Source organism: Accipiter gentilis, chromosome 13, assembly GCF_929443795.1.
Source record: "Accipiter gentilis chromosome 13, bAccGen1.1, whole genome shotgun sequence".
NCBI classification, from domain to species: domain Eukaryota; kingdom Metazoa; phylum Chordata; class Aves; order Accipitriformes; family Accipitridae; genus Astur; species Astur gentilis.
In genome coordinates, this window is record NC_064892.1 from 6,426,753 (window position 1) to 6,443,848 (window position 17,096).

General features: G+C 35.9%; 1 protein-coding gene across 1 annotated transcript in view; it reads left to right on the forward strand.

Annotated features, from left to right (window-relative positions):
• Window positions 1-17,096, forward strand: part of DZIP1 (DAZ interacting zinc finger protein 1) — a 40,700-nt gene that overhangs the window by 9,440 nt on the left and 14,164 nt on the right. The window contains exons 5-11 of the mRNA XM_049815987.1: window positions 1,473-1,597; window positions 4,705-4,866; window positions 5,600-5,737; window positions 7,005-7,067; window positions 8,324-8,464; window positions 10,921-10,969; window positions 12,348-12,404. Coding sequence (XP_049671944.1) covers window positions 1,473-1,597; window positions 4,705-4,866; window positions 5,600-5,737; window positions 7,005-7,067; window positions 8,324-8,464; window positions 10,921-10,969; window positions 12,348-12,404 — 735 coding nt within the window. The remainder of the gene's footprint in view (window positions 1-1,472; window positions 1,598-4,704; window positions 4,867-5,599; window positions 5,738-7,004; window positions 7,068-8,323; window positions 8,465-10,920; window positions 10,970-12,347; window positions 12,405-17,096) is intronic.

Below are 17,096 nucleotides of genomic sequence, written 5' to 3' on the forward strand. Positions count from 1 at the left end.
CTTTTGTGTAACTGGGAGGAATGATTTTCACATTCTATTTTTAGGTTGCAGATACCAATTTGTGTGAATGCAAGCAACACTGACAAAATGCATTGGGCAACATATGTTTTAGTCTCTGAAAAATAATTAACAAAAAATTGTATGCCATATTTACAGTACTTTTTCAAACTAACATTTTCATTTAATACTTTAGTCAGCAGCAGAGTTCAGAGCACAGTTTCTCTTCAGGTATGTGTGTTGTGAAGGTGTGGGTAAAAGGAACAAGTTGCCCTACGGAAAACAAATTTTGTGAATAGATGTGAATTATCAGTACAGAAATCATCCAACTCGCCTGAAATCAGATTGAATAGGATCAGGCTCTTCTGAACTAAACTAACTGTAAAATATAGTGAGAAAAATAAACTGTCAAGAGTAATTTAAATTCATGTATCTGTTATAATTGTGGTTGCTATACCACTAATTTATATACTTTTCTCTCTTAATTGAAAAATGTTTAGTTTTAAAAACATTGCTCTCAAAGTTTGTTTCATTCATCTCTAAATTCCCTCCTTCCTGTTAGGCTGCATGCTTATGATTTATTGCTAAGGACTAACAAGTATTGACAAATGGCAGTGATTAGAAATGAGTTAGGAAAAAAGAGCATTTGGGAGGAGAAAGAGTGGGAAGAACCTAGCAAGGTCTGAACTGTAGCTTGTCAGACAAATAAAACAGCAGGAACAGTGAAAAGGGTCTGATTAAGCATCTGAGGAAATGTTAATATATTGGAAGAAGGAAGAAGCTCTTGTGCACTTTACACTTGATAAAAATCATAGTGGAAGATGCTGCAGAACCAGTTGAACTAATTATCATATAAAGAATTCATCTGAAATGGCTGTGTGAGGGAAATACTCCATGCAGTTATTTCTGAAATAATATTCTGCATTATGCCCAGATTCCCAGATGATGGGCTAGTAAATCCTTGGTAAATTGATAAAATATTTCACGATTAAAGATTGTTATAATTTTTGCATATTTTAACGTGTTTTATTACAGTGACATTCTCTCTGACGCATTCCAGAGAAATAGTGAGTTGTATTCCAAAAGGACTCCTTACAAAAGTCATTTAGAATAAATTAAACTTAACCAAACTGAATAATTGAGGTTCACTTTGTCCTTCATACATCCTTTTTTGAGCCTGTGTTGCTTAGATTCCTTTGAAATTAAGAGTATATAATACTTCTTCTTGTAAATATTTCATAAACTATTTCACATTTCAGTAGTATCGATATTTTTCAGTCTTTTAGGATAATGTTAGCAGTCCAGAGAACATACGTATTTAAAAGCATCTTTGGAGAATCATGGTAGTGGAAGGGGAAATGGTCTATGAGAGTCACACTTCATGCAGATGTTATTGAAACACTATAGAAACACATTTGCAGTATCCCATTTCCAGAAATTACAACATTTTAAAAATCTGTGTTTCTTTCAAACAGAACAGAAGAGGAAAGCAAAGACAGACAAATTGCAGGATGAGATTGATAAACTGAAGGAGCAGTTGCAGCTCACCAAGTCCCAGTTAGAGGCTGAACAACAGGCTAATATGGTCAGGTTTTCTAAGGTAATATGTAGTAAATAATATGAACCTCTCAAAATAATTAGTACTTTGAATGGTGTTCACTCATTTTTTAACTGGAACAGAACAGCTTGTGTGCCTGGCAGCATTGGTGCTTGGGCATTAGAGCCTTTCTCCCCCTCGCCACCTCATAATTTTGAACATCTGCTTTCTCCTTCCTTTTGTTTTAGACATACTTTAAATGAATACTTAAGACAACACTTCTGTTAGCACTTCCCAGCTCATAAGTGTGGCCTGTTATTGGAGCAGATAAAATTGCCTTGCTGTGGTGATATATAAGCTATTTTTAATATTATGATATTTTTTGATGATTAAATGTTTCTTATATAGGACCGATTTTATATGTGACTTCATAAACTGCGTAATATTTATTCTTTGCTGTGAGCAACTTTACTGTCTAACAGAGGTGTAAAGCAGTCAAGGAAGAGAGGTTGACAAGAAACAAAGCAATCTAGACCTTGCATGTTGGTCTTTAAATGCTTAGAATTTGGTTGACCAGAGAGCCAAAGCAGAAAGTAATCTTAGCTAGTGCTGTGTGAATAAAAAGGCTTAAAACAGAATGAATTAAAAGCAGTACTTATCTGTTTGTAATCACATGCAAGGCTTTATTTAGGATGATATTGAGTCTTGTGGTAGTGTTTAATAGCTCATAAAGAGAAAAAGAAGGGTCTCTAAGTTACCTGGTTTTGGTTTTTTAAAAGCTTGGTTATTTCAGATCATCTCACAGGTTTCACTTCTGTTTAAATAAATACAATCAGATAATTTTCTATCAAAATAGGTATGGAAATTTTTTTGAAGAGGGGGGACCTTTGTGATTCACAGAGGAGAAAATTCTTCACATAAGAGACAAGATACTTCTAATGATTCATTTAGATGGTGGTGTTGGTATTGCAGTTTGCCCTGTATCACATTCAAAAGCAGAAGTTTGCAGCTGTTAACATAACCTGTGAGAACCTTGTCTTAATATACCACCCAATATTCAGAACTTCTTTGTGGAGTTTGAGCACGTTCAAACATAAACCCAACTGCTAAGTTTGGAAAGAAACACTATATTTTTAATTTAAAGGGAATCAACAAAACATCGCTATCATTAATTATTTTCTTCCTGGTTTTCAGAGGAAAAGCTGGTTTCCTGTAAAACATACAGTGTTTCTTTTGCTGAACACAGCTTCAGACTCTCCTTTCTTCAGTTGTCCTGTTCCCCTCTCCCAAGATCATTCAGCTTCCTGGTTTTTTTCCATTTTCAAAAGTAACTGGATGACCAAACGAGAAACGTGGTTAGAGTTTCACCTAGGAGCGCAAGCAGGGTCAGAATAACGAGCCTTGGCCCTATGTGGACATCTGCTAGGTATTCTATTCATTTATTCTGTGCCTCAGTTTTGAGAGGTACATCTATAACGTATTTCTCCTGCCCCTGAAGCATTGTTTTTCTTATGAGATGGAACTTGGAGTATTCATAACTGCACAGCATAGATTTTTTTGGTGCCTTAGGGGCCTATTTTGAAGTCACTTGTCCTCGCTGAGACTCCTAACTACAAGGGGACTGCCTGAAATGTCCTGAAGCTACAGCCTGCAGTGTTACACAACAAGAAGCTTTCAAAGCTTCTGTGTTTTTTCTGGGATGTCAGGGTAGATAGAAATGTGAAGTGTGACTGGTGCAGTTTGTCTGCCATGACTGACATCCGCTGTCAATTCAGGTATCTTCTTGTCTTTTGATTGAAAGAGCAGGAGATCTTTCCCCTGTGTTTTTTTAGGAGAACCACTACTGGAGAGAATTTGGATAAAAACTGTCATGCTTCCAGTTCTTGGTGCCTTCTACTCCTTTTAGGTGAAAGGATACAGAAAAGCCTGTTCTTCATAAGTCTACAATGATTGCTTGTTATAGTTAGTCAGAGAACAAATTCAGAGTGAATGCCGTGATGGAAAGATGTAGGGGTTGCCTAAAAAGTGAGTATATTCTAGGCAGTGAAGTGCAGGACTTTGAACAAGTTGAGGACTGTACAAAAATGAGTGACTAGGTAATGGAATGGTAAAAGTAATTTTACAGATAAAGTAAGGTAAATGTATATAGGGAAAAATAATTCTAAATTCATTACAAAATGATGGTTTCTGAGCTGAGTGGTATTACTGCAGGGCAAGATCTTAAGGTTGTGATACATAGTTCCAGGGAAATGTCAGCCCAGTGGTTAGTAGCAGCCAGCAAAGAAAATCAAATATTACAAATTATTCTGAAAAATCACGGTGCAAGCCACAGCCTAAATACTGTGTGTAGGTCTAGTCCCTTCATCTCAAAAAAGGATACGATAGAATTATAAAAGTTATGGAGATGGGCTACAAGGATGATCTGTCTGTATTTAGAATGACTGAGCATGAGCTGTCAATCTGAAAAAAAGACAACAACTTGGTGGGGATGGAGGGTGAGATACTGATGTCTGAGGAGTCATGAGTGACATAGAATGAATAGGTATCAATCATTCACTCTCTTTTCCAGTTCAGGACCTAGCATCTATCAAATGAACCTAGCAGGAGCCAGATTCAAACAAAAAAAAAGTACTTGGATATTCTTGCAACGTGTAGTAGACCCTGGAGCTCATTGGCAAAAGGTGTTGCCCTGATGCAGCCACAAGGGACCACTGCAAAAGTGTATTAGGAGAAATGTATCAAAGGTTACTAAGTTTACAAAACTGTATCAAGCTGAGGAAGTCCTCTGCACTGAAAACAACTGGCAGCTTGGAGACTATTAAGGGGAACGTGCATGTTTGCCCTGGTATTACCCTTTCCCACCAATACACTTATGGTCTCTGTGAGAAACAGGATGCTGAACTAGGTGGACCTTTGATATGACCAGGAAAGGTCATTCATGTGTTATTCAATGAAAACTAATGAATTACAAAAGCTTCTTGAAGTGTACTTGTTTTGCTAGCAAAATAGTTTGCTACCCCAGAATTCCTCAGAAACTGGTGCTCTTTCATGTTTTCTGATGTCACAGTGTGGGCCACTGAAGGCAACTGCTTCCCACACATAGGTTGGGTGTTTGAATTAGTATTGCCTGTAGGGAAAAATAACAAATAATCTTTTAAAAATAATTTCAGGAATGTGAACAGCAAAAATCAAAAGAAGAAGAAATTCTACAATCATTTCACAAATGGAAAGAGGAGGAAAAAGAGAAATTGGCTGATGAAATAGAAAAAGTGAAACAGATGTTTATGAAAGAGCTTAAGGAGTTATCTTCAAGAAATTCAACATTAGAAAATGTAAGTGATTTAAATTTTCCAACATTTTAAGGCATGAGTCCCTTACAGTAAATGGTAGTGAACTTCACGTATTTGAAATGTGATGTCATCTTGGAGGTCTTCTTACAAAACTTTAAAAGCAATGGTTGAATGATAGCCATAATTGTATCTTTGTATACTGGTACTTTATTAACATAATTTCAGTTCTTTTTTTAATAGCATTGTTTTGGATAAATGAATTAAGTGTTCAGTAACTAAGTCAGTTTTTTCTTATTCCTCAACCTATGAGTGCCTGTTTATAGATTAGTAGATATTGTTGTTATTGTTGCTGTTAGGCACCCATTATACTAATATTCTCATAACTGGCATGGGGACTAACCTCTTCATTATAGTCCTGACAGCAGAACTGCATACATTTTCAAAAGATGATCTGGAAATGCTTTCCAGAGTTTTGACTAGAAAGAGAATTGTAAAAGCGTAGGTGGGTCAGAAAGCAAATACGTAAGGCATTACCAGAGCAGCTTATATTTTGTAGCTGCTAGTTCCTGTGTATATTTGCAAGGTATGTTTATGTTAGATGTATATATTAATTATTACATGGAATTTGATAAATGCTTAATTCATGAGAAATGTGAGAAGTGTCTGATGTTATCTATGTAGTTATGTTTAAAGTAAATTTTGTATTAAATGCAGTTTTAAAAAACAAAGTCTGTATACACATTCAGGTCTTCATTTTCCCTCCCCCTCCTTTTAGCAACTGCTAGAATTACAAAAATCCAATATACAACAAAAATCCAATTTAGGGACGCTGAAAGACAGCCACGAATTTACAGAAGAGAAACCTCAGAGTCCTCAGGATTATCACAATGTGGTTAAACTTCTTGAAAAACAGGTAACACTGTAACTTAAAGTGTTGCTTTTGACAGACTACTTGTGTTCGTTTCATTTTTTTACATCTCTGAGTAGGATTTTAAATCTGTAAGTAGAATTCTCATCCTTCTCAATGTCTGCAATAGCTGTTTTTAAAGATTTATTACGACTTAGTACAATCTCTATAATGAAGATCAAGGAATTATTTCCCTTATCCTTTATAAATAAATTGTTATTTATTTATGATCTTCTCTTATTCTTTATTATTAAATAAATTTAGCTTTACCAAGTATGATTGCAGTTCAATTCCTGACGGCTCTAACAAGCCATTTATGTCTGATGATCTGTGAGGCCACTTATGGAAAAATTGGAATTTTCCATTTTCCAAGATGAAAAAAAATCTTAAGAAACTTTCTGACAGGATTTGTCAGGTGCAACTTCTGTATCGGCACTGTATCATCTGACGAGCACAGATGCTGGTGCTAGTGCAAATCTGTTGGACAATCCAAAGTCCCACCTATAGGAAAGACTGAGCTAGGAAGGGCCACTGAGGCCAAGGTCATTCCAGTGTTCCGAGATTTGCCTGCATATCCAGGTTGCACCTATTTAAAAAAAAAAAAAAAAATCAGTTGTGAGGCCTTTAGAAATACCCACAAACCTTTTCAATCCTTTTTTTATTTTTGATACTTTGAGACACGCATTATATATTTCATGGTTCTTGGGATGTGAAGGTTTTTGTATCATCATTGCTGGTATCATCCAGAAGTTTAGTCATTTCTGCTCAAAGATGTGGAAAACTTAGTGAGTTTTACTTCATGCTTTTTATTTCATCAAAGAAAATTCCATTCAGTCTAAAACTCATATTTTAATACTTTTTTAGTCATCATTACACAAAATACACTGTTAATGAGTGCTTGAAATGTCATTATTTGGGGCTCTTACAACTCTTATTGTTAATACACAGAGATGTGTCAAAGTACTCATGTATTTCTCACTCACAGTCACTATGTATACAAATCAAGGAGCAAATGCATAGTTTCTAGAATGATTGGTAAGAAAACCACACTTGAATGTATAAAACATGCTGATGACTGTTCTAGGTCTTAAATATGGGGTTACTCAAGTTTCATGTGAATAATCTTCCCAGTATTTATGCTTTATTTAGAAAAATAAAGCTGCATATATAGAACTAAATGGTAATGTGTTATTAACAAGAAATAAAGCTGCATATATCAGACTAAATGTTAAAGTGTTGTTAACAGGAATTAATATTGATTTCCTCTATGCAGGAAAGTAAGTGGACGTCTAGAATACAAGCTCTTCATCATGACCATGAGACAGAAAAGTCCCTGGTAAGCGGCACAGCAAACCACTTAAACTAAAAGGAGACTTTTTTTCTTATTTTCTTAGCCATTCAGTAGTTCTTGATAAGCTGTAATACATCTGTTGGATTAGAAAGCCTAGATAATCAAGAGTTTATTAGAGTGTGTCCTCTTAGATGTATTTATTATCTCTTTATTTCTGGTATGATAGGATCTTGACGTTTCAGTTAAGTCCAGGGTTGAAACGGAATTTTTCATTTAAGAATCTGACAGGCACCTGAAACTGTATTTCTCTTTTGAAGATCTTACAACTAATTCTGTAAGCCTTGTGTTATACAGTGTTTTTCTGTGTTATGCAGATATGCTGGAGAGTTGAGATATAACTTGCTGACATGTAGCTTTCATCTATCCTGTACCTTCTGCTACCATGGACCTATGGCATATGTCTCAATCTTTTTTTTCTTTTCTATCATTTCTTTGCTGCTTTTTCTGCTCTAGCTTTCTAACGCAGGATCTGTTCAGCTTTTCCAGGAAAAAACACCATGGCATTTTATTTTGCATCAGTTTATATATTTTACTATACAAGGCTTTATTCCTCAGATTTTTTTTTTTTATGTCTGCATTTCTTTTTAATCTCTTTCCTGCTTTGTTTCTCTTGCTTCTTTTCCTTTCATTTTCCTTTCATCTGCGTGACCATGTAAGAACTGAGCAGATCATAGTGGTCTGACCAATGCTTCTCCTCCTCTGGCAAGAAAGCAGTGGAGAGGAACCATGGAACATTCCCCAAAAAGGATGTAGTTAATGATACACCCACATACAATGCAAGAATAGAATAAGGGAGGAGTAACGTAAGTATTACTTTTGGGTTGGTGCACCTAAAATATTGTTCCCTTTCTTGTACATTCAGAGCTAATATATTAGGTTGATCATGCAAATTCACATCTCATCTCCTTAAAATATCATTATTTGACACTATAACCAAAACATTATTATAGCGTCATGTGTTTTGTCCTGCAATCTTATTTTAGGCAATCTCAGAAATGTGTTTGTATGTCACTTTCTTTGTATTGAGATTTAGGTAGTCTTCCTTGTATAAATGAAAAATTATCCAGACAACTGTTTTGTAATATATGCAAGTCCCAATGAAATCACAGGAGACATTAAGTTTTTGCTGAAAAAAATGTTAAAAATATTTAAGCATGACACTTGCTTGTTTAAACTTTATAGCATTAAAATATTTTATATACTATTAATATGAAGTTACTTTTCTTCTGATTGCTTTCTAGCTACTGTCACAGATTGAGAAACTTAAATCATCACTGAGAGAAGACCTGAATAAAAATAACACCTTCTACAAGAGGAGGATAGAAGAATTAGGGCAGAGGCTTCAGGAGCAGAATGATCTGATTATTACTCAGAAGAAGCAGGTCTGTTTTGTGAAGCACTGTGTTTCAGACAGTGTAGGACACAGAGAAACATTTTGCTAGCATTTGGTCTTTGATATATCTCTGGTTGCATATTTAATATTCCCAATTGGTAATGATCTTGCTGTAGTATTTTGGTTATGTTTTAGAAATTATGTTGATAAATAAGAATAGATCTGGAAAAGAGACAGGAATGTAAACCAGGAATTAAAACACAATTGAGAAGGAAAGGCTGAATAAACCAAATGTTTTTAATAAGTTCATCACAAAGTTAAAAGATTACTAGGTTGCAGTCACCAAAGACTTCTACAGATGAAAAATTTCTGATAGTGAACAGGATTTAATCTGCCACAAAATAATCGTAATGAGATCTAGTGTTTGAAATCTGAAAATACATGACTTCTCACACTAAAAATAAAGTATCATATTTATCACTGTGAGAATAATTAACTAAATTATTGCCATATGAAATTTAACAAGAGCAAGTGCTGGATTCTCCACCTGGGACAGGTTAGTCCTTGTTATATGTACAAATTGGGTGACGAGAGGCTGGAGAGCAGCCTTGGGGAAAGAGATCTGGGGGTCTGGGTTGATGGCAAGTTGAATACGAGTCACGGTGTGCCCTGGTAGCCAAAAGAGCCAACCGTGTCATGGGGTGCATCAAGCACAGCCTACCTAGCCAGTCGAGCGAGGTGATTGTTCCACTCTACACCGCACTGGTGCGGCCTCACCTTGAGTACTATGTGCAGTTTTGGGTGCCTCAGTATAAGAAGGACATCAGACTATTAGAGTGTGTCCAGAGGAGGGTGACCAAAGTGGTGAAAGGTCTCAAAGGCAAGACTTAGAGGGAGCAGCTGAGGTCACTTGGCTTGTTCATCTTGGAGAAGAGAAGGCTGAGGGGTGACCTCGTCACAGTCTACAACTTCCTTAAGAGGGGGCAGCAGTTGGGGAGATACTGATCTCTTCTTGCTGGTGACCAGCTGTAGGACACAAGGAAATGGAATGAAGCTGCGTCAGGGGAAGTTCAGATTGGACATTAGGAAAAGTTTCTTCACTGAGAGCGTGGTCAGTCACTGGAACAGGCTCCCTGGGGAAGTGGTCACAGCACCAAGCCTGTCAGAGTTGAAGGAGCATCTGGGCGATGCTCTTAAGTCATACAGTTTAGTTTTAGGTAGTCCTGCAAGGAGCAGGGAGTTGGACTCAATGATCCTTATGGGTACCTTCCAACCTAAGATAGTCTATGATTCTGTGAAATTACTTTTTTGGAAATGAATTGTTTTTTCTTAAAAATATGCTTTTGTTCAAACATAACTAGATTTTTTGAGGTGATGGGTGGGTGAAGATCTGGGTGGTCTGGAGTTTAGACAATGGCATGATTATGCAGTCCTTACAACCTATTCCTCTATTAGATGGTGTGTTCTTTACAAATCAACATCTGAATATACACATTTTTTTGAGATTAATGTGAAACCTATACTTAAGAGCTTAAAGAATTGGAAAGACAAATAATAGCTTTTACATCTCCACCTTAACAAATATGATAGCTGGAGCAATAGAGGACTTACTGCAAGAAATTTCTCTAGGATTAAAGTGATCTTTTAAAACAAAACAGTGTGACAACAGATGTAAAATAGGTTCAGAGGGATCCGAGTTTGGTGTTTGTGAAATACAATTGTGAAGATCTACATTCTCAATCCCTAGAAGCTAGAAGGGCTTGAGAAATAGCTAACACTTTTGTAGAGTGCAAAGTGAATGGACAGTGTATTGAGGCACTACTGGCTATAACCAAACTGATAAATAAAAGAGGACCAGGGTCCAATATCTTGTGCCAGCTCCAGCTGATACTGACTGTGTGTTTGTATGGTTTGGGTTTAGCTTCTGCTTGCGGAATTGGAGTGCAGAACATTGTTTTAATGATACAGGATTCCCAACTTTCCCATTTCCTTTAGATCGAATTACAGCCAGCTTTTTTCCTCTATGCTCTCAGTTTTGTTCAGTGCATGTGTCTGGTGTCAGAGAGACAAAACTGTAGAGCAGACAGGAGAACTGTTCATACATTTAAAATCAATGTGTAATTAAGTGTTTTCCTGGAGTGGAGCTAGACTTGCAAAACGAACATGAATTGCTGAAGCAGGAAGTATTGAAACTGGATGTGCTGAAGTGGCCCATAACCCCACTCTCATTTCACTTTATAGCTTGTAATAACAGGGTGTACAAAGCATGAGTTCACATAAGACAACAAACAGAAATAAGTCTTCAGCATTCATTAAGCATGAATGAAATATACACTAAGCAGCAGAATAGAATTCCACAAAAGTAGTGTTTTTATCCCCAAATCTTAAACAATAATTTCTGTTATGGAATAGTACTGAAACTAGGTATTATGTACTAAATGTTCATTTCTAGATATTGATCGCTTACTTTTGTAACTATTCGTGTATCTGTCTTTTCTCTTTTAGATAAAAGAATTGTCCACAAGATCAGTTGCAAGCATTAAACCATATGATGGTAAGTACAAACGGTAAGAAAAAGCAGATTTTATTTCTAATTTCAGCAGCTTGGCTGAAACAAATGCTACAATTCATTAAAAAGTATAAACATCAACTTTACTAACTGAATATTGAAATCAAATCAGTACTGGCAATTTATTTGTGTTTCACAGGGTACCTACCTGTTTCCATGCCATGAATTGCGAAGTTCATGTTTTGCAGCTGTAAGGACTTCTAATGTACAAAGCTGATTGCTTGAGTAGTGAAGAGATGTGAAATATAGCAACTTGTCCTGGTTTCAGCTGGGGGGGGCGGGGAAGTGAGTGAGTGGCTGTGTGGCGCTTAGTTGCTGGCTGGGGTTAAACCACAGCACAACTCTATTTTGTATTATGTAAACAACTTTTGGCTTTGCTTTATGAAATGTAATTTTAATTGTTTCTTTATGTGTGACTGTCCTTAGGCTGCGGAACTCACAAAAGAGAAAACACTGAAAGAGTAGACAAACTTGATTAATTTGTCAGTTGAGATACAGACGTTCAGAGAATTTTAAGAACTCTGATATTTTTGTCTGTGCAATGCTTTAACATCTGAAGTCCATTACAAATAGCTAAATCTGATAATAGTGTTTTAGGATGTAGTCCTGTACCACAAACACCCATGTAGTTGATGATGCAGATGAAATAAGTTTATTGCAATAGATGACAGCTGAATTAATTCTAATCCCGGTTTGGAAACCATCTTGCTCTGTTAGCAAAACATTTGCTTGAACTGAATCTAACAGTAGGGAGTGGGTTAGTTTCAGAGGAGCATAGTAATAGTATGGCTGTATGGCTTTTCAACTGGAGCTGGTCATATTCAGCCACGCTGAAGCACAGGCAAGTATAAGACCATGGCACAGAAGCGAATTTGCTTCTAGGCCCCAAGCTGATCTGTGGAATGTAGAACTGAAGTGATAATTCACTCCAAAGCTACACTCTATACGTGACATAGATAAGGTTTGTGCTAATTGATATGAAGTGTGGATGCAGCAGATCCTCTTTGGGGAATACATGCCTCGATCAGGCTAGGCTTGATTAAGTAGGTTTGGGCCAAGTTGTCTTCTCTGGGACACAAAGACAGCATGATCTCATTCCAGTTCAGTGATGATTTAATTTCTAGTTTCTCCTCCTGATTCTAGAAGTATTTAAAATGTTAAGCATAGATAAAGACATAGTTTTATGTTGTGAAGGACCATTTTTTTACTTTGTAAATGATTTGTTTAATTTTTTCCCTGTTAAAGCCAAAAATGACATAATTTATAAATATGATTAAATATTGCTACATTTAAAAATCTGTATATGTCTGTTATTGTTTACTATAATACATTTACAATATTTTTTACTTTTATGCCACTTTAGTGAACACTACTGTAGAGCATCTTGAAGAATCTAAACCAAGTCTACCAGTGATGCATGGTAAGTTTTTTGATAGGTCCAGATCCAGTACTTTCAAATCTAACGCTCTGTCTTCTCAAATGTGTTGCTTTTCAAATCATAGCTGTAAGAGTAGTTCTATTGAAAGAACGTAATTTGAATTGCTTTGCTGTATGTCAGCACTGAGAATTTCTATCAAGTAATTGTAAAGATGCACTATTGAAAAGGATAAATGAAAACAAAAGAAAATTTGAGAATAATTCCTAGCACGTGTATAGTATTGAAGCACCTTAAGGTAAATGAAACTAATTGAGGAAATAAAATTATGTTTTCTTATAGGAAAATATGCTTATCTGGTATATGCATATACTAGATAGGCACATGCATGTACTGGAATTTGTACAGGGAAGTATGTGAAGATGTTTGTTTATAAGTCTTGAAATACTGTATTTTTCATGTGACTTCAAATGTCAAGGAGGAAAATATAGAAGAAATAATCAAAATAGACAATCAGTCCATCTAGATAGTTCTTCCACAGTATATCTGTAGTTACATATAGATCATTATTTAGTTATTTTAACTTGCTGCATTGTGATACTGTTTAGAAGTAAGGGGAAGGGATAAACCTCTGTTTACATTGTTTTGTACTTTGTGAAAACAGTTGTCTTTTTTTTTTTCTCAGTATGCAAAGTAATGGAGAGTATTGTTACCGCACCAATATTCTGCAATTAATGAATTCTTTATTTTCATTTTAAGCAGGGAAGTAATGAAAAATGAACTTTGAGCAAGTAAAAAGTTTAATGTCAAAAAACAGTTTATTAATTTTAATTATTGAGTTATAATTATATAATTTTTTAAATTATTATTTCTCTTAGTTTTAAAACCTGTCAAAGGGAGAAAAAATGTCTAAGAAAAATGTACAGAATTTTTCTTCTTCAACAAATCCAAAAAGTTATGAAAAAGCATATGGGGAGAAGGGTCAGTATACAACAGAAGCTTTCGATAACTTGATGAGGATTGGAAAACTGATGAATATGAAGTGTTGATTTCAAAATATTTATTGGGACAAGGATTACTAAATGAAGGAAAATAGATTTTATTTATTATATGGTAACATTATTTGAATGATACAGAGATTTCTTTCTAACCTATGCAACGTTAGTAGCTCATTGCTTGAAGGTTTTTAAGTGAAACTATATAGATGAAATGTTATGTGGAGAAAAATAATAATATATTAAGTATACATTATTAGGAATAGTATTTTAAATAATCTAATTCTTTTTCATTCAAACCGGCTTCATTGCACCAACACAGTAGTGCTGGTTCTGGCTAAGAGATCTGGCAGCAAGTAGCTTAGCTATTGCCCTGAATTTAAGAAACAAGTTTTATGAAGAATATTGCTGCTAAGGGCTTACACACCAAGCTTGACAAGCATTGCTTTCTTAGTGCATTTACTTTCACTTGTATTGAGGAGAAAGACAGTTCTGTGAACATTAGTATTTTCCATACTCTGACACTTTAGATCACCTCATTCAGATCTTTCCTGATTTCTTGCTGCTCCAAATATGAAGTTCATGACATCTTGTGAAACCTCTCAAGATAGAAAAAGCTGTTCCTGCAATTGGTATACAAAAGATTCGCTATCGATTTATTATGAAACCTCAAAGAAGGTGTTTCCTTCAGATTCCTTTGCTGATGATTATTTTATTTATTTCTGCAGGTCTCTCTGTCCCCTTTCTTCCCTTCTGGATTTTTTTTAAAATTACCTTACCTAATTTCTGGATATAAAGGTTAGCAGAAGTTATAGTGTCTTTCCCAAAATTTGCAGGACTTCTCAAGGGATTGACTTACATACTGAATTAAGACATCATGGCCGCATCTCGTGCCATTATGAAAATGAAAGCGCTTGCTGGTAACTTCTGTACACAAATTTATTTAGCACAGAGCACCTCTGAAATCACAAGAGCTGTAGTTTTCCTACCAAATAATTGCCTGCATATGGAATATCTTCCTTCTTTTTTTTTCTGTTTGAAAGAAAATTTATTCTGGAAAAGGCTCTCTAATGTGAACTTAAGGACACTTTTCAAAGTTGCTTGGAAGCTTTTGCATCCTAATATTCTGCACATCTTAAATCTGTTCTGAAAAGATACCCGAATTACAAATGAGGTATCTTAGGTGTAAAGTAGTGGAATAACTGTGTTAGCCTGGTGCTTTTGTGTTAACGTTCCTAATTTCTTGTGATAGCTAATAGTGTGCCTTGAATGCCATCCTGGCTGACCATTCTTCTGTCTGTTTCTAAACTACCTGTAGGGTTTTGTGCAGATATAACTTAAGTCTTATTTTCAAAGATTACTTCAGTCTCACAAAAAGGATTAATTATGATTTTTTTTTAAGAAATCATATTTTAAAATCAGGCTTTGGCTCCTATATTACTCTTGAAATGTTGATACTTGTTCAATATTTAATCTTTGTTAGGTGAATAATACTAGGTGGAATTGATGACAGTAGCAAAGATAAAAGCAAAGATATTAATTAGATTGTCCATTAAAACCTATGCCTCAGTCTTCAAACATAGTGTGGACTAAGGCCTGACTGTCATCAGGGGCATAGCTGAAGCATCTGAGGAAAATTTAGTCAAAGTAGTCTTCCTAGACAGTTAACAAAGAAAAGCGGCACCTTCAGAGTTTGGTTCAGCTGAAATAAGATCTGAATTGCTCTTTGAAGTTGCCTGTGTCTCTTCGTTGACTGTAGAAGGAGTCTGAGATGACTAGGCTCCTAACTTAGATGCCTCAGGTAAGTGTCAAAAATTTATTGTATTTAAGAACATTGGTTTAAAATTAATATTTTTGCTGCTTATGTGCAGTATATGGCTTCCCATTGATTAGTTAGGAGAAAAATATATGAAGTGCATTAATGCAAAGATGACAGTCAAAATTACAAGTATCACAGATTAAGTCTGGCAGCTCCTTGGATGTGAAATTTGAGTATAAATTAAAAGAGTATATAATGACTATAGTCGTGGCTTACATTCATTACATTTTTTAAGAAGTGCAGCAATTTACAGCAAATAAGTTTTATATTTTATCCTGGGTTTTCATATTGCAAGTGCAAAGTGCTTACTGTAGGGTGATACTCCACTATAGATAATAGTAACACTTCTGTTCAGGCTAAAAGTTCTTTAGGATTTCATATTTCAAAGCAAGTAGACAGGATTTCTCCTTTAAATGTTGGCCATAATACTGCTTTTCTAATAATACTGTCAGAATATTGGGGGTTTATAAACTAGTAGATAAAAACAGACAAACAATGTATGATATGCTTGAAATATATACAGCCTGAATTCTTCATTATTGTTAAATACATTTTCCTATTCCACCTGCACAGAAATTGTCTCCAGATATTACTTAAAACAGATATTTAATGTTTTGTCAAAGTATGCCAGGCACATAATTTTGCAGTAGTATAATTATCCACTGAAGAAATTAAGGCAACCTGTACTTTTGATATCTCTCATCTATCTGTCCACGCATATTAGCTGGCAGAAGAGATATTCTGGAAGATGTGGGACGACAGACACATAATTGTGGAGGTCATCTCAAGGTTGCTGGCCTTAATGATGGCTAGTATTAATATGGCTGGATTCAGGCCAGTGAGATACAAGTGCGACTAGCCTGCATTAAGACTGGTGTTGGAAGACACCATTTAGTTAGGTTCAGGCCTGAGGCTGACAGGAACCATTCTTCTGAGGATAAAGGTAGGGCTAGGTTTGGGACTGAGGCTGGCTGATGACACATGGGAAGGATGTGTTTGGAATCTGCCACTGGGCTAGGTATAGGATTTAGTAATAATACTGTTTGATTAGCGTCAGGTGTGGGACTGTTGCGGGGGGACTGAATGAATTGGGTTTGGAGTTAAGGTGGTTCATGCCAGCAAGAAGAATAAGGGTCTGCAAAGGGCTGGTATCACCCAGAGACATCTGGTTATTGCTGATCCAAGGTTTTACAGAAATCACTGAGCTTGGGTTAGGGTTAGGATTGGGTTTAGACAGACGTTGATTGGAAAAGAGAGTTATGGTCAAGTTAAGAAGGATCAATTAAGGAAGGTAGCAGCAGCAGAACCTGACTGAATAGGTTTAAGTATGAAGCTGAAATTTATCTCTATTTTATAGCCAATAAAGGTGTGGAGATGAAAGCCAGGGTTCAAATTTGTCAATGAACAAAGTATAAATGAGTATAAATAAGCATCTGAATTAGAAATTACACCAGATTACATTGCAACCTCAATTATACTTTGTTCATTGACACAAGGCCTCCTGCCTTGCTTCAGCCTCCTGGAATCCACTTCCAGTAAGGCAAGAACACAGCTGGGGTCTTCAGCTGGAGTGGGGAACTGGGAAGTGAGTAGGAGCAAGTAATTTATTTCTAGGTTTGAGTCCAGAAAGGAAGGTAGTAGTCTGTCTATGTTCAACACTCAGGCCAGGATGAAAGCTAGGAGTAAGATCCTTGCCAGCAAGGTCTGATGTTATAAATGTTGATGTAGAGCAGTGGTTTAGGTGTAGGGCTGATAATTGACAGGAAGGTAACTGGCTCTACTTAAGTCAGAAGTTGTAGTGATTACTTGTTTAAGGCTAACATTGGATTGTGGCTTGGTGAGACTTTGGGCAAAAAGGTTGGATGAACTAGAGGAGGTTACAGTAATGTGGAGTAGTTAGGATTTCAGTCTGCATCAGCAGCA